Source organism: Seriola aureovittata, chromosome 22 (genome assembly GCF_021018895.1).
Source record: "Seriola aureovittata isolate HTS-2021-v1 ecotype China chromosome 22, ASM2101889v1, whole genome shotgun sequence".
NCBI classification, from domain to species: Eukaryota; Metazoa; Chordata; class Actinopteri; order Carangiformes; family Carangidae; genus Seriola; species Seriola aureovittata.
Genome location: NC_079385.1, coordinates 21,172,181 through 21,190,302, shown reverse-complemented (window position 1 = coordinate 21,190,302; position 18,122 = coordinate 21,172,181). Strand labels below are relative to the sequence as shown.

General features: G+C 47.4%; 1 protein-coding gene across 2 annotated transcripts in view; it reads right to left on the bottom strand.

Moving 5' to 3' along the window:
* Positions 1 to 18,122, bottom strand: part of lrp6 (low density lipoprotein receptor-related protein 6) — a 39,354-nt gene that overhangs the window by 20,863 nt on the left and 369 nt on the right. For both annotated transcript variants that reach the window (XM_056367635.1, XM_056367636.1), the window contains exons 2-6: positions 15,224 to 15,620; positions 3,961 to 4,158; positions 3,587 to 3,783; positions 2,722 to 2,853; positions 339 to 735 (exon numbers count right to left, since the gene is read on the bottom strand). In XM_056367635.1, coding sequence (XP_056223610.1) covers positions 339 to 735; positions 2,722 to 2,853; positions 3,587 to 3,783; positions 3,961 to 4,158; positions 15,224 to 15,620 — 1,321 coding nt within the window. The remainder of the gene's footprint in view (positions 1 to 338; positions 736 to 2,721; positions 2,854 to 3,586; positions 3,784 to 3,960; positions 4,159 to 15,223; positions 15,621 to 18,122) is intronic.

Genomic DNA, 18,122 nt, shown 5'->3' with positions numbered 1-18,122 from the left:
ACAGACTTCTCTTTTCATTTCTAATAAATGAAGCAAAACCTTTAGAATAAAAAACGAACTGTGTCATAAATCATCGCTCCTGATGATGATGATGATGATGATGAAGATGAAGACAGCTTCCTCTGTCACATCTGACTGGAGTTATTATAATACAGAAACAATAATGATTGATCTGATGATAAGACGTTTGTTGTTAACTCTGTTATAAAAGTGCATTAAAACTAATAAAGACTTAAGTCACAGTTAAGACCAAAACACGACTGATGATTATCAATGTTATTAATCTATTTCCTGAGGACCGATCAGGGATTAAAGTGATCATCTGTTGACAGACTCACCCGGCCACAGGGTCCAGCACGATGGCTCTGGGCTCGTCCAGGTCTTCAGAGATCAGGATCTTGCGCATGGTCCCGTTGAGCCGGGTCACCTCGATGCGGTCCGTCCCGGTGTCGGTCCAGTACAGATTTCGGGCGATCCAGTCGACGGCGATGCCGTCGGGGTGGTTGACCTGAGACGTGACCACGAACTGGGCATCGCTGCCGTCGGGCAGGGAGCGGCGGATGGCCTTCACCTCGTCGTCCGTCCAGTAGATGTATCCCTCCACCGGGTCGTAGTCGATGGCGATGGCGTGGCGGATGTCGTCCACCTGCAGGATGATGTCAGTGAAGTCGGGCGTGTCCAGAGAGATTCGCCGCAGGTCCGTTCTCCGAGCCAGAAGAAGCATCTGAGTCGCACCTGAGGAGGAGGAGCAGAGAGACCAGGACTCAGACTCAGGTTCTAAAACATCATCATCATTTCACCTGATCAGTGTGAGGTCACTGTGACGTTGACCTTTGACCTTAAACCACCAACGTCTCATCAGTTCATCCTCGAGTCCGAATAAATGTTTTTGCTAAATGTGAAAAAGTTCCGTCAAAGCGTCACTGAGACATCGTGTCCACGAGAACGAGACGACAGACGGACCGCCCAGAAACAATATGGCTGCCGCCCTGACGCCGACGAGGAGGAACAAAAACAACCTGGAAACTATTTAATGATTTTATAGAAAATGGAGCCGTAGGAGGAAAACTGATGTTCATGTTGTTTATCTTTTCTTCATGTGGATTCTGGTTTTAAACTCACGGGAGAGAGAGAACGAGCATGTGTTGTGTGTGTGTGTGTGTGTGTGTGTGTGTGTGTGTGTGTGTGTGTGTGTGTGTGTGTGTGTGTGTGTGTGTGTGGGGGGGGTGTATAATAATGCTAATTGTGTAAAATGGAACTCGGTAAAAACATTGTTGGTCGTTGCAGTAAAAGTACAAACACAGATGAAAATACTTCATATACTCATGTACCAGCAGAAGAACCTGGACTAACTTCAGTTCTACCTTCAGCTCTGTTTCCAAATCATTTGTTCACTGAGTCTGAACCAAACAAGCAACAAATTAGCTCCGTCTTCACATCCCATAATGAACAGTGTGTGGCGTGTCGGGGGGCGGGCGGCGGCGGTGGAGGGTTCCTGGGTTGGAGAGGAGGAGACGTGGCCTGCAGGTCAGACTGTGGCCACGTCCCGCTGCAGATCCTCCGCTTTCAGAAGCAAAGAAAGTGAAACAGCCTCTGACTGAAACAGTTAAACCCCGGCAGTGAAAGGAGGCTTTGTCTGCGGGGGGAGCATGTGATCCTGTCCCTCACAAAAGCTTCCCCGCCTTCGCTCCTCCGTCGCTCGGCAGGCGAGGGTTACTGAACCAAAAAATGTAAATAAAAGAGGCGGGGGGGGGGGGGGGGGGGGGACTTCCAGAGCTGCCATTCAAACAGCCAGCTCCGTGATGGAGTGGAGTTACCATGGCAACTGCAGGTCAGCCCAACACCACCTGGAGTCGCTGGGAGCGTCCGGAGACGGCGGCGGCGAGGAGTCGGACGACGTCAGACTTGTTAAAGGACGGAGAAGTGGCGGAGGTTTGGTTCCAGGCTCAAGCTGCTGCTTCCTCTTCACACACTAATGAATTCAATCTGGCGGTTCGGCTGGATTCTTGTAAACGGTTACACAAGAGGCTTTTTCTGTTTTCTCTCTGAAATAAAAGATAATCTCCAAACGTCGACGTCGCCCAGGAAATATTTGGATCTTTGTTCTGGTTTCACTCCAGTTTCCTCTGAAGGGATTTCATGTGCTTCACTTTCTGCTTCCACGTTTTACAGACGATGATTTATCAGAGTCCTCGGACGCTCGGACGCTCTGAGACCGGCGGGATGATCCGGCCTCAAACAATAACGAGACGCTACTTTTTTACGTATATTTTTTGGGGCTTTTATGCCTTTATTGACAGCACAGTAGAGAGACAGGAAATGGGGAGGCAGAGAGGGGGAATGACATGCAGCAGAGGGTCGTCTGATGCGGGACTCGAACCGGGGCCGACTGCAGCGAGGACTGTAGCCGCTACACATGGGGCGCCTGCTCCACCCACTGCGCCGCTCCACGCCCGGCAGCTCGGCCCGGCAGCTCGGCCCGGCAGCGTCTGTCTGACGCTCTCGCCTGACTCCGACCGACTCGGCCGTTTCCAACACTTTTCAAAACTTGTGAAATCTGAGATCTGTGTTTGAAACGAGCCGCTGTCAGCTGACGCCGAGACTCCGGCCTCCGTTCTTAAAACTACAGACATTAAAAAGTTTTACACCCTGAGAAATAAATGTGGAGCTTCGGGACTTTGAGGTGAGTGGGGGGGGGGGGGGGGGGGGGGGGGGGCTCACCGTCTCTGCAGGTCTTCCCGTCCTCCAGCAGCTGGACTCCGGTGGGACAGGCACACTGATAGAAGGGCTTCACCGGGGAGAGGAGGCAGAGGTGGGAACATCCTCCGTTCCTCACAGAACACGGACTGTTCACTGAGAACCACAAAAACACAACAGCACTGAAGGAGGAAGAACCACTGACCGTCTTTACGTCTTCATCAAGGAAGTTCCTGTTTTTAAATGAACCTGAGGAATCAATTATCAGGAAGGTCGGTGACTAACTATTTGTTGACTGATTGATCGGTTTATTGACTCATCATCCATTCTGATACTAAGGCAGATACGACATCTGTTTCTGAACCAATACCAAAATAATGTTTTTAAATTTAAGAAATAAAAAACCTTTTTATCTTCTAATAAAAGATAAAAGATCTGAAATGTCATAAAATAGTTTCAAACTTGTTCAGTTAAATCAGGAACTGTCTGATCAATTATTTAAATTATTGATTCATCTCCAATATTCTTGATAAATCTCAACGAATTGTTCGGCCTAAAAAAAAAGCTGGTGTTTTAAATGTTTTGTTGATTTTCATTTCACAGAAAAGTCAGAAAATGTGAAAATACTTATATCTGAAAATCTGGAAAACAGAAAATCAATCAATCAATCAATCAATCGACTAATCATTTCACCTCTAAACACAATGATGAATGTGACACATCTCTGAGGCGATCAAACGATCAATATTCCAATAACCGGGACCAGAAATGTCCTCAATAAGAAGATTAGAAACTTTAATATAATGAGTTAAAAGGCTCGATAACGAACCAATCACACGTCAGGCCTAACGACCCTGACCCCCAGAGGTCAGAGGTCAGCTGGACTCACAGTTGGGTTGTCTCTTGGAGCTGAAGACGTGGATGTCCATCGGGGAGAAGATGTCAGAGTGGACGACTCGCTGCTCGCCGCCGGTCTGTTTCCTGCAGGAGTGGATGGAGTGGGTGTTCCAGTCGGTCCAGAACAGCGTGTCCTCGTACAGGGTGAGGGCGAAGGGGTGAGGCAGCTCTCCCTTCACCACCACCTCCCTGAACACACACACACACACACACACACACACACACACACACACACACACACACACACACACACACACACAGTCAGGTCTGGATCCTGCCTTTGACACCTGAACGCAGCATCAGTTCGTCTGTATTTAAAATGAGACACAGCGAAAGCCCCTCCCCTGGCGGTGGCGGTGTGCGTACCTGGAGGACCCGTCCAGGTTGGAGCGGTGGATGAAGTTGTGCTTGGCGTCGGCCCAGTACAGTTTCTGCTGACTGTAGTCCAGCGTCAGCCCGTTGGGCCAGTAGATGTCCTTATCAATGATCATCGATCGATTGGTCCCGTCCATCCCGGCGCGCTCGATCTTCGGGACCTCGCCCCAGTCGGTCCAGTACATGTACCTGAGAGAACCCGGAGAACAAGAACGTTAGAGGAGCAGCAGGACTACAGGTCCGTCAGTGGAGGGAAGTTTAAGTCATTGATTTATTGTTTCAGTTCTTCTCTTAATAACCTGAATAATAAACATATCAATAACAGGAGATCAGCTGGTCGTGATGAAGCTGCTGTCACATGATCAGCATCAGCGCTGTGAAACCATTTATTCTCCTACGTGTGGAGGGAGGACACACGGCGAGTGAGCCGCTCCTTGGCTTGCATCTGCTCTCGTGCCGGTTGCCTAGCAACAGCTGCATCAGTAAATGTACATCCCTCCACTTGAGACTCGACTCCCTCCGTCCGTCCTCTGTCCTCTGCAGGGATCACACTCTGGTAGAGGTGGATCAGGTGTGTTACCTGTTGAGCGTGCTGCCCCCTGATTGGTTCAGATGTATTCTGTAATGCAGCCTTTCTATTGGTCCACAAACAACAACAACAACAACAACCTCCAACAGTCGAAAACATTTAGTGAACGCAGCCTGACAGTTTCAGCGATGATTTCACCAAGTTTAACACAACATCACATTATAAACAGTGTTTCCTGTTTCCTGTGACATCACCACAAACTGTTTCCTCTCAACACCAGGATGATAATCAGCTGTGTGTGTGTGTGTGTGTGTGTGTGTGTGTGTGTGTGTGTGTGTGGGGGGGGGGGGGGGGGTCTGTAGGAGGAGGGGGGGTGACTGCTGTTCAGCTAATTCTCCTCTTTGTTTGTCTTAATTACCATCACAGCTGGACCCCCCCCCCCCCCCCCCCACCACACACACACCACTAATCTCCACCCTGCCCCTCCCCCCACAGCCTCAGCTCCAACAGGAGTGCACCAGAGACCAGAGACCAGAGACCAGAGACCAGACCAGAGACCAGACCAGAGACCAGAGACCAGAGACTAGAGACCAGAGACTAGAGATCAGAGACCAGAGACCAGAGACCAGAGACCAGAGACCAGAGACCAGACCAGAGACCAGAGACCAGAGATCAGAGACCAGAGACCAGACCAGAGACCAGACCAGAGACCAGAGACCAGAGACTAGAGACCAGAGACTAGAGATCAGAGACCAGAGACCAGAGACCAGAGACCAGAGACCAGAGACCAGAGACCAGACCAGAGACCAGAGACCAGAGACCAGAGACCAGACTAGAGACTAGAGACCAGACTAGAGACCAGAGACCAGAGACCAGAGACCAGAGACCAGGGACCAGAGACCAGACTAGAGACCAGAGACCAGAGACCAGAGACCAGGGACCAGAGACCAGACTAGAGACCAGAGACCAGAGACTAGAGACCAGACTAGAGACCAGAGACCAGAGACCAGAGACCAGACTAGAGACCAGAGACCAGACTAGAGACCAGACTAGAGACCAGAGACCAGAGACCAGAGACTAGAGACCAGAGACCAGACTAGAGACTAGAGACCAGACTAGAGACCAGAAACCAGACCAGAGACCAGGGACCAGAGACCAGAGACCAGACTAGAGACCAGAGACCAGAGACCAGAGACTAGAGACCAGACTAGAGACCAGAGACCAGAGACCAGACTAGAGACCAGAGACCAGACTAGAGACCAGAGACCAGAGACTAGAGACCAGAGACTAGAGACCAGACTAGAGACCAGAGACCAGACTAGAGACTAGAGACCAGAGACCAGAGACCAGAGACTAGAGACCAGACTAGAGACTAGAGACCAGAGACCAGAGACCAGAGACTAGAGACCAGACTAGAGACCAGAGACCAGAGACCAGGGACCAGGGACCAAGGACCAGAGACCAGAGACCAGGGACCAAGGACCAGAGACTAGAGACCAGAGACCAGACTAGAGACCAGAGACCAGGGACCAGAGACCAGACTAGAGACCAGAGACCAGAGACCAGAGACCAGGGACCAGACCAGAGACCAGAGACCAGACACCAGACTAGAGACCAGAGACCAGACTAGAGACCAGAGACCAGAGACTAGAGACCAGACCAGAGACCAGAGACCAGAGACCAGAGACCAGAGACCAGGGACCAGACCAGAGACCAGAGACCAGACACCAGACTAGAGACCAGAGACCAGACTAGAGACCAGAGACCAGAGACTAGAGACCAGACTAGAGACCAGAGACCAGAGACTAGAGACCAGACCAGAGACCAGGGACCAGGGACCAGACTAGAGACCAGAGACCAGACTAGAGACCAGAGACCAGAGACTAGAGACCAGACTAGAGACCAGAGACCAGAGACCAGAGACCAGAGACCAGAGACCAGGGACCAGAGCTCATGAGGAGCTTCAAGAACAAACAGACCTGAGACCACAGAGGTGAAGAGGGTCTCCCCAACACACTACAGACCAAAGACTGACCACAGGAGGTCTCTGCAGGACTCTGAGCGCAGCAGGGTCCAGCAGGACCAGGTCCAGCAGGACCAGGTCCAGCAGGACCTCAGAGGACCACAGTGAGACTTTGTGGACATGAAGTTAGTGAAACTGTCTGTCAGTCTGAGACGCTCTTTGTCTCTGATTCGTGTGAAAAGCTGCTGTGACCAGAGCCAAAGAGGTCAGCTCAAAGTCAGAGGCAGGAGAGAGTGGGGGGGGGGGGGGGGGGGGGGGTCCAAAATGAGCCCTTTAATGAGTCCAATTACACGGCTGTAAAATCTGTCTGATGTAATGAGGAGGCCTCTTCATCTGACTGAGCTGCTGTCCACTCTGTGGTTGTGTAACAGGACGTCTTTGTCCACACACACACACACACACACACACACACACACACACACACACACACACACACACACACACACACACACACACACAAACTACACATTTAAAGACAAGCACAGCTGTAGCTAAACCTCATGTCCATCACATATTAATCTGTTGTTTTGATTTGATAATTAGTCTGAAACTGATACGATTAGTCACTTTATCCATTTGTCAACTGATAATTAATCAGCTGATTAAATTAAAATCACGATCTGAGGGAGTAACCTCCCATTTCAGCTTTTTGTCTTGATGACGTGAACACAGATTCTCCTGATAGGAAGAAAACTCCGGGTTCATCTTCTATCAGTTTGAATGACTTTCTCCTGTAACAAGGTTTTTAATCTCATCAGACTTTTCCTGGTTAAATAAAGGTTACACAAAGTATTTTTTTGTGCCTTTATTGATAGAGCAGTAGAGAGACAGGAAATGGGGAGGCAGAGAGAGGGGGAATCACATGCCGATGCGGGACTCGAACCGGGGCCGACTGCAGCGAGGACCTTGGCCTCTGCACGTGGGGCGGATGCTCAACCCACTGAGCTACTCGACGCCCCCGAGGTCACACAAATTAAAAAAAGTAATAATTTACACAGTTTTTTCTCTTTTTGTCAGTTTGGTGGGTGGCTCTAAAGACTACATTACCCAAGAGCCTCAGCTGCTGCATGATTAAAGAATTCAGCACAAACTGATCCAGAATCTGACAGTAACCTGATCTACAATACTGAATTTGAAGCTCCTGCTGAAATGAACCCTGGGAGTTGTAGTTCTTCTTGACCCAGTTGTTAAAGTTTAGTTCTGGTGACCGAAGCTGAACAGTCTGACCTTCTGACCCTGAGTGAAGCGGACTTATGTAAAGCTACAGGTTGAACCACGTCAGTCACAGCGAGCGGCGTCACTTCCTCTGACTCGGCGCTCCAGATGAAAAACTGACCCACAATCGGAGCTGCCGGGCCTCTCCACGAAATCCCTTTGAGTCCGGGACAAAGGCTCTAACTGAGAGTCCGCCCAGGAGCCAAACACACCGCAGCCTGAAACACGGCAGCTGGTCGAGTTTCACTGCAAACAAAGCAAATCCTACGAGCACATGAGCCGCGAGCTGTGACTAACCTGCACACGACGACTGCAGTTTCAGTGTCGGCATCACAAACTAACTCTTCAGACGGGACTCTGAATGTTTTAGGTTTTACACATGGACCCGGTCCAGGTCTGACTTCAGCGAACGTCTCAAACGTTCGGGTGATTTTCTCCCCCGGTCTGAACAATGTGGCCCCAGCCAGGCGGAAAAAAAGAGTAAAACAGTGGAGAAATGCCGCGCACACACAACACATCCCCTCACCACAAGAGCTGCATTGTATTTGGTACCTGATGCATTAATCATTCCAGTTGAACCGAGTCCAGCGCCGCGTTCCAGCCTGGATTTGGAGAACCAGTTTCCCTCCGCAGCGCTACGACAGACTGAACCTGATCCACACTGACTTTCCTCCACCACCAACATCCCAGCCTCACTCTTTATCTGCAACTCAACTCTTTATCGCCACTTTCAAATTCAAATCTGAAGGGTTACGCTTTGATTTTCTGTCGTCATGGCAGCCGATTGTGTTTCAACACAGTCAGACTCCAAACCAGAGTCAGTAAAGACCAGCAACAAAACCAGACCACAACAGGCCAGAGGCCCGTTACTGAGCTGCAGAGCTCCTCAGTCAACTGCAGTACTCTGTGGTACTCTGTGGTACTCTGTAGTACTCTGTGGTATTCTGTGGTACTCTGTGGTACTCTGTGGTGCTCTGTGGTACTCTGTGGTAAACTGTAGTACTCTGTGGTACTCTGTGGTACTCTGTAGTACTCTGTGGTACTCTGTGGTACTCTGTGGTACTCTGTGGTGCTCTGTGGTGCTCTGTGGTGCTCTGTGGTACTCTGTGGTGCTCTGTGGTACTCTGTGGTACTCTGTGGTACTCTGTAGTACTCTGTAGTACTCTGTAGTACTCTGTAGTACTCTGTGGTACTCTGTAGTACTCTGTAGTACTCTGTGGTAAACTGTAGTACTCTGTGGTACTCTGTAGTACTCTGTGGTACTCTGTGGTACTCTGTGGTACTCTGTGGTGCTCTGTGGTGCTCTGTGGTAAACTGTGGTACTCTGTGGTACTCTGTGGTACTCTGTGGTACTCTGTGGTGCTCTGTGGTGCTCTGTGGTACTCTGTGGTACTCTGTAGTACTCTGTAGTACTCTGTAGTACTCTGCGGTACTCTGCGGTACTCTGTGGTACTCTGTGGTACTCTGTGGTACTCTGTGGTACTCTGTGGTACTCTGCGGTACTCTGTGGTAAACTGTATTAAACTGTAGTAAACTGAAGTACTCTGTGGTAACCTGCAGTACTCTGTGGTAAACTGTAGTAATCTGTTGTAAACTGTAGTAATCTGTTGTAATCTGTAGTAAACTGTAGTAATCTGTAGTAAACTGTATTAATCTGATCTAAACCGCAGTAAACCATAGTAATCTGTAGTAAATTGAAGTAATCTGTAGTAAACCGCTGTGAATCGCAGTAAACTGTAGTAAACCGCAGTAAACTTTAGTAATCTGTCGTAAACTGTAGTAATCTGTAGTAAACCGCAGTAAACTGCAGTGAACTGTAGTAAACCGTAGTAATCTGCAGTAAACCGTAGTAAACTGTAGTAAACTGAAGTAATATGTTGTAAACTGAAGTAAACTGTAGTAAACTGAAGTAATCTGTAGTAAACTGTAGTAAACTGTAGTAATCTGTTGTAATCTGTAGTAATCTGTAGTAAACTGTATTAATCTGTACTAAACCGCAGTAAACCATAGTAATCTGTAGTAAACTGAAGTAATCTGTAGTAAACCGCTGTGAATCGCAGTAAACTGTAGTAAACCGCAGTAAACTTTAGTAATCTGTCGTAAACTGTAGTAATCTGTAGTAAACCGCAGTAAACTGTAGTAATCTGTAGTAAACCGCAGTAAACCGCAGTTAACTGTAGTAATCTGTAGTAAACCGCAGTAAACCGTAGTAAACCATAGTAAATTGTGGTAAACTGTAGTTAACCGTAGTAAACTGCAATAAATTGTAGTAAACTGTGTTAAACCGTAGTAAACTGTAGTTAACCATAGTAAACTGTGCTAAACTGTAGTAAACCGCAGTAAACCACAGTAAATTGTGGTAAACTGTGGTAAACTCTTTCCCTGCTGTTAAAATGTCTCTCAGTGAATCTGGAAACATGTTTTTCTTCCACTTCGACTCACACTAGAGTTTTTCTAAAAGTCGTCATCATCAATTAGTCGTCTCAAACTTTCTCTGTAATCGCATGTTGAACATTGATATATCTGATCAAAGCTGTTGCCCTGAACCTGGTTTAAGCTGATTTTGATGATAAAATACAGATGTTATCAGCAGCTGTGCGTCTCCTCACCAGATGTTACTTTGACGCAGTTTTGTTATTTAACTGAAGAAGAAAACATCTGTTTTTTTTGTTTTTTACTAAAACCACCTGAAACACTGATGAGGACACACATTGTTTTCATATGAAAACACAGTTTTAAGATTCAGACAGAGTTATGTAGACGCAGCACAATGGGAACATGAACTCCTGCTTCTTGTGAGGTTTCTGTGAAGGATCAACTTTCAATGTCTGCACATGTAAACATCACATTCTGATTTCAGACACCTGAATCAGCCTTTATCCTGCTGCTGCTGATTACCTGCACAGGTGCGGCTTCAGACAGGTGGTGCAGCGGAAACACCAACGACTGAGTCTCACCCACTTTCAGAAACAGTTAAATAAACTTGGTAAGTCTGCAGACTAGTCAGCATCACTATGAATGGGTGTAAACACTGTGCCACAGTCAGATCATTTAATAGTTACAGGAAACTGTCAGTGTGTCAGTATAGATCAGAGAGGTCTGCACAAACAGCAGTGACCAGTAACAAGGTGTCATCAGGTACATGAACCAGATCTCTCTGTGGTCCATGACCACCTCAGATCCCCAATATGTCTGTATCCAAGCCAGGACGGAGTTATCTCCATATTTAAACAGATCACACCCCCAACCTTCCTCTGAGACAGCCTGCACCCTCCAGTGTGGACAGACCACTTCTTCTCTCGTACTAAAACAGCCCTCACGCCGTCCACATACGTCCCAGCTGGGCAGCGAACATGTAAATGAAACAGCGTTTTCCTCCCTCATGTATCAGTGTATCTGGCGTGCTGCTGCTGCAAAAACAAAACAGCTGCCGCGGCAACAATGAGCCTTTGTGACACACACGCAACCGAACACAACAACACAGAACAGGAACGTATGCAACCCATTTTATGCATCAGTGAAGGAGCCTCAGTTTGTGTAGCAGTCATGCTAATGAGATGGAGGACACACACACACACACACGCACACACACGCACACACACACGCACACACACACACACACAGACACACGCACACACTCACACACACACACGCACGCACACACACACACACACACGCACGCACACACACACACACGCACACGCACACACAGCGGGGGATGTGACTGATTAAATCAGAAGCTGGTGTAGTTATTTGTACAAGAGTGTGATCACAGCTTTGTTCAACACTTCACCTCATCCTGCCAACTGTGTTAGAGCCAGGCATGATCGACAGCATTCAACACACACACACACACACACACACACACACACACACACACACACACACACACACACACACACACACACACAACACCAGGTTTCCAGCTGTGAGTGTGTCCACACACACACACACCCTCAGCCTCTTCCCTCCTCTGTTCTCACTACAACAGTTTCCGACCTCCAGTGTGTCAGTGTGTTCAACCTGCAGCCAGCTCAGTGAAGGTCAGAGGTCACGAGGCAGTAAAGTTCAGAGGTCAACCTTCAGTCACCTCCACCTTTAACTGTGAGCTGCTGTTAATAAACTGGAGTTGTATTGATTTTATCAGACGATGTTGTGATTATAAGAAACAAGCGCTTTAGCTCCGTATCACGATCAATCTCTGTCCAAACTAACACACATCACATGACCATTCACCTACACTGAGCATGTGCAAGCCGGTGTAAACAGGAAGTAGATTGTTTCCTCTGCAGTTGTAGCATTAAAACAGAGACTGTAAGTGAACAGCAGCTGCTAACAAAGACAACAGGGTCAGTAACACTGTCATTCATTATCATGTTGTATTCACCACTGGTAGTCCAGGCTGACGAGAGCCAATCAGGAGAGACTGTGGCTGTGACCTCATCGATTACAAAGGTCTTTTTCTGTCCAGACTACAACACTACTTTCAAAATAAAACACAAACCCAGGGTTTTCAAAATATAACACCATCCCACAGTTTACAATAACACAGGAGTTTCTGAGAGTAAACACAGAAGAAAAGAAGAATTTTAAAACTAAAAACTCTGAGTCTGTTACTCTGCAGTCAAGAAGAAACTTTTCCTGTAAGTGAAGACACAGCTGAACCGCTTCTTCCACCTGATTTACTGTCGTTCTGTCAGACGACGTCTCGACCATGAAATACAGATGTTATCAGCTGTCTGTCTGTCCCCTCACCAGATGTTGCTGTGACACAGTGCAGTTGTTTTAACTGAAAAGACTTTCATGTTGTTCAGGTGTCTGACCGTGGACGGAGCTCTCCGATTGGTTCACCTGGTCAGTGAGTGAACATGGAGTCAGGTGGGCTGAAGCACAAACTTCCTGTTGTTGACCAACATAAATAAAGACCAGATCTTGGGCTTTTACAGTGTCTCGTTGTGGCTTCAGTTTGTCTTTGAAAGCTCAGAGTTTCAGTCTCTAAATGATCAGGCGGGAGTTTCACTCTCACAACCTGGTTTTTGTGTTTGTGACTCAAACACAAACAACTCCGACACAAATGGGAGAAAAACAAGAGTACAGTTCAGAATAAAGTATCAGAGTGAAACCAGCGACCGGCTCGGTGTGACTTTTATCTCTGATACGGAGCTGGATCAAACACCGAAGAGGGAAGAGTTTCCATGAATAGAAACCCAAGAGAGAAGAGAAAGAAAGACAGCGAGGGAGAGAGAGAGAGGGAGAGAGAGAGAGAGAGACCCAAATTTAAATAAAACTAATGAATACATTACAGGCCTCTTTTATCTGAGTCCTAATGGATTTACATCCTAATCCAACGCCTCTCTGGAGCCTGACACTGGAAACATGGAGGGAGGAAACATGGTGATGAAGGACAGGGAGTGTGTGTGTGTGTGTGTGTGTTGTGTGTGTGTGTGTGTGTGTGTGTGTGTGTGTGTGTACAGTGTGACCTTCAGCAGCAGATGAGGTCCAGCAGGTGGAACAGGGTCTGAAATAAACATCACCTTCTCTCTGCGCTCTGGGACACAGAGCGGCAGAGGTCGGCTGACAGAGCGACAGCAGCCTGGAGACGGCGGTGAGACGGCGGTGTGATGGCGGTGTGACGCCTCGACCCGATTCTCCACCACAAACACTGGTTTCTACAGGACAGCAGATTTACTGTACGCTCACATCGAAAATCAGAAGTCTTGAAACTTTATTTAAAGGGCACAAAGTGGACCGGGATCTTCACACTAAACTCAGTGTGTCAGCTGACCATCTCTGTTGTTGTTGTTCTGTTCGCTCTCAGCTTCAGCTCATCAGCGTGTGAAGCTGTTCGACCTGCACTGACCTGTATGAAAAGTGCTGTTCAAGTATAGTTTGATTGATTGATTGATTAAAGAAATCTTTTAAATGATGAACGTACCGTCTGATTCGCATCAAGTCGTCAAGCAACTAAACTCCCTCCTGTAGTCACAAAATATCACCTCAGCAGCTCACCTGTCACACCTGTCACACACCTCTGTCCAGGCTTGGTCTTTTTTTAAGGTCGTAAAGGAGGGAACAATGAGCGGTCCGTCCTCCGTTGTGTTTGGGAACTAAAGTTTACAGCTTGTGTTGTGGAGCACTTCTACATTCAGATTGGTTGCCACCGAACAGCGTCATAGCTCATTAACATAACGTTTCCAACATTTTCCTTACGCCCAAGACGCACCACCAACGGGCGCGCTGCTGCTCGCCGCCAGGAGGCGCCGGCGCACACAGACAATGATGATGATGTTTGGTTTCATCAAATTTAAACCAAAGTTTGAGAAGAATCAGCAAAAGACAAAGCGTCAATGAACGTCTCCATCGTGGAGACAAACAGCTGGTGGAGCCGAGCCTCCATTAAACCACAGAAGAAGAAGAAGGTCATTAAAACCATGTGGAAAACAAGATGAAGATCTGATGTTTCTGCTGGTTTCATGTGTTAATGTGAAGAAGGTTCAGCCTCCTCCTCCTCATCTGATGTTTTTGACTGTTTGTGATTCTTAGTAAAGTGTGTGTGTGTGTGTGTGTGTGTGTGTGTGTGTGTGTGTGTTGGTTTATCTGAACCCTCCTCCTGCAGATTCCCTCTCTATCTCCAGCTGATACAAGACATTCCTCAGCTGCCAACAACGAGCTCCTCCTCTCCCCCTCGTCCTCCCTCCTCTCCCCCTCGTCCTCCCTCCTCTCCCCCTCGTCCTCCCTCCTCTCCCCCTCGTCCTCCCTTGTCTCCCCTTGTCCTTCCTCGCCTCTCCCCCTCGTCTCCCCCTCCTCCTCCACACTGACGCTGTTGTTCAGTTTCCAGGAGGATCCTGGAGGAGCAGCTCAGCCCTGCAACCCAATCTGATCCAGGACGAGCAACAAACACACCCTCCTCCTCCTCCTCCTCCCTCTCCTCCTCCTCCTCTTCCTCCTCCTCCTCGGCAGGAGTCGGAGCCTTGAGGTGCGTTCAGCTGCAGCCGTGTGTTCACACTGATCATGTGGATGTTTGATGTGCAAACACAAACTGAGATCCTGAGAGTTTCAGGCCGATAACGCGACTTTCTAGGAAACAAAGTCCTTCCTCTGAACCGAGGCTGCAGCTGCCGATCAATTTCACTATTAATAAACCTGCTGAACATCGATCGATCACTCAGTTTACTACACGTCATCCAAAACCCAGAGAAGTTCAGTTACTGAGGCAGAAAACAGAGAAATTCAGGAAATTTACAATGAATCAACTCCAAAGTATTTGTCTCCATCAAAGAATCTATATTTTCAACTCTTCTCATCGACTTGTGGCGGGAAAACTGAATCTGTGTCTGTAGCTCTGACAGCTAGAGTACGCTGTGACCCAGAGGTCATCAGTGGCCGTCGTCAGGTTCACTCTTATAACTAACGATGCTTCTCTAACCTCTGACCTCTGACCTCTGACCTCCTCCTGCACCTGGAAACACCTGGACTCTGGGACTCACCCTCGTTCTGGATCCAGGGCGATGGCTCTGGGCTGATCCAGCTCCTGCCAGAACAGAACCTTCCTCAGAGCGCCGTCCAACTCCGCCACCTCGATCCGATTGGTTTCTGAGTCCGTCCAGTAAAGTTTCCTCCCTAACCAATCGCAGGCCAGTCCGTCCGGGGAGGCCAGACCCGGGACCACCGTCTGGACCGTGCTGGCCCCGGACTGGTTGAAGACGGTGCGTTTGATGGCCTCCTCGCTCACGTCGCTCCAGTAGATGAGGCCCTGGGAGTAGACGTAGTCCACGGCGGCGGCGTCCTCCAGCCCTCCCACCACGACCGTGGCGTTGGCCTTTTCGTGCGCCGCATCCACGAGCCGAAGGTCCCGCCGGTTCGCATACAGCAGCAGCGGCACGCCTGCAACGGGCGGGAGGAGACACGAGGGTCAAAACACACATTTAACAACGAGCTCCACCAGGTCGATGAGACCGTGCGACACAATCAAAAGCTCCGGAACAAGCGAGTAAGAGGACCTTGAGTAGAGACTGAGATCCTCTGACTGTGAGTTGGACTTGATCTATGTGGAATATGAAATTATTTTGAGTTTATGTTGTTTAAATTCATATATTGATCAAAGTGTTTCATCTTTGTCGGTTCTAGAACAAAAAGTCCAGTGACCGAAAATAACTATGTATAACTGTCTGTTACCTGTCTCCTACCTGTCTGTTACCTGTCTGTTACCTGTCTGTTACCTGTCTGTTACCTGTCTCCTACCTGTCTGTTACCTGTGTATTACCTGTCTCCTACCTGTCTGTTACCTGTGTATTACCTGTCTGTTACCTGTCTGCTACCTGTCTGCTACCTCTTCATTACAGCTCTTTATATTTATAGATGCTTATTGTTGTCGTGTGTCGTTGTTAATAAAGATAAAAGCATCACAAACAAAGAGCTGATCCTGGGTCTGTTGTTGGGAACACAGATCCCCCCCCCCCCCCCCCCCCCCCCCCCCCAACATGTTTTCCTTCTCTAAATATTGACTGAATCACAAACTGAAAACCTCAGACTCCTCAACCGCCTGGACCGACCCGAGTCTGAGGACGTGAGTCTGACTGGAGGAAACACCTGGACCTGGTTACCAGGACACTTTGAATATAAACATGTTACTGTTGCAATTAAGGCCAAAACATCATCAATTAACCTGCTGATCACTGTGTCAAATTAATTGATTGTTTGATTGATAAAATGTCCAGAGGTCCAGAGTCAAACGTCTTGTTTTATCCGTTAAGATTCTGTTTATAATCAAATCAGACTGAAGATCAATTGATTATCAGAATTGTTGCAGTTTCATTTCCTATCAATGGACTAATCACATAATCATTTCCATTCTCGTTACAAAGTCAATCTGACGCCGATTAATGAACATCTGCTTTCTATCACAGTGAACTGAACATCTTTGACTTTTGGACAAAACACCTGAAGACATTTTTACATTATTTTTATTTTATGGAGAAAACAACTTATTGATGAACTGAGAAATTTATCTGCAGATTAATAAATAATGAAAATACGTTTGTAAGTTTTTCTAATGAGGATTAAACTTGTTTTCATCCTAACTTTTATTTATATATCAGGTCTGTGTGATCAGAGTCAGAGATCCATTAATCAATTACCACATTTTCAAGCATAAATGTCAAAATAAAAGTCTGTTTTCAGCCTCACAAACATGATTATTTTCTGATTTTCTCTGGTTTAAATCTTTATAAACTGAATGTCTCTGGGTTTTTGGACAAAACGAGGCATTTGAGGAAATCCGTTGATACTGTTTAAAAACATTATGACTTTTATCTTTCGTAAAGTTGGAGCCAGTGATTTATCATGGATTTAATCTGTAACATTTGATCATCAGTTACTTGTTTATGTCATTATTCAAGAATAAATGTCAAAATAAAAGTCTCACAAACATGAATATTTTCTGATTTTCTCTGGTTTAAATCTTTAGAAACTGAATCTGTTCGGGTTTATGGACAAAACGAGACACTTGAGGAAATCACCTGAGGAATGTTTGTCACTATTTTATAATATATTATTGACAATAAACACCAGATTCAATCAATAAAGAAAATAATTGTTAGTTTCAGCCCAACATAGATCATTGAAATGAAGGTGTACCAACAGAAAACAGCTTCTGATTCACTAATAACTGATTCTAAATCACAGTGAATTTACAGTTGCAATCAGCAGGATTGTGGGTTTGTCTGATTGTTCCAGGCTGACCTCAGACCTGTCACTTTAACATGGACTACAGGGGAAATAAGGTTTTGTCTTTATTGTTTTCTTGGCTGTAGATCAGCTCTTTCATCATGTGTCTGTATCTACAGTATCACAGACAAAGAGTGTTAATATAAACCTGACTGCAGCTCAACACAGATTTATGTAGTTAAATGTGAATTAAAACAGCAGGTTTCATGTTATTACTCAGGTGCTGCTTTGTGCTCAGTCACTAGCTTATGTAGCATCTGTTGTGCTAACTGCTGCTCTTCCCTCAATCCAACGTTTCAGCCTGTTTTAAGTTACTAAACCCAAAGTTAGCCGGTTAGCAGCCGCCGGGAACTCGGTGAAAATAACAACCCGGGGCTGGAGACACGGGCCCGGAGGAGGCTGGACGAGCAGCGGGGTATTTTTCCAGCTAACTTGGCGCTAACGCTGGCTGTTTGTGGTTTCACTCTGCTGGAGCTCCGGCAGCGAACAGGCAGGGGGAAGCACGCAGAGCTCGGCTGGCTAACGTTAGCTCCGCTCAGGAGAACCAGAAACCCCGGAGAGTGGGGCCCTGTGGCCCGGACACGGCTCCGAACACCCGCCGCTAAAACCTGCCTTTTCCCCCCCGACTGTTAACGTCACTTTTACACGGCCACACGGCGG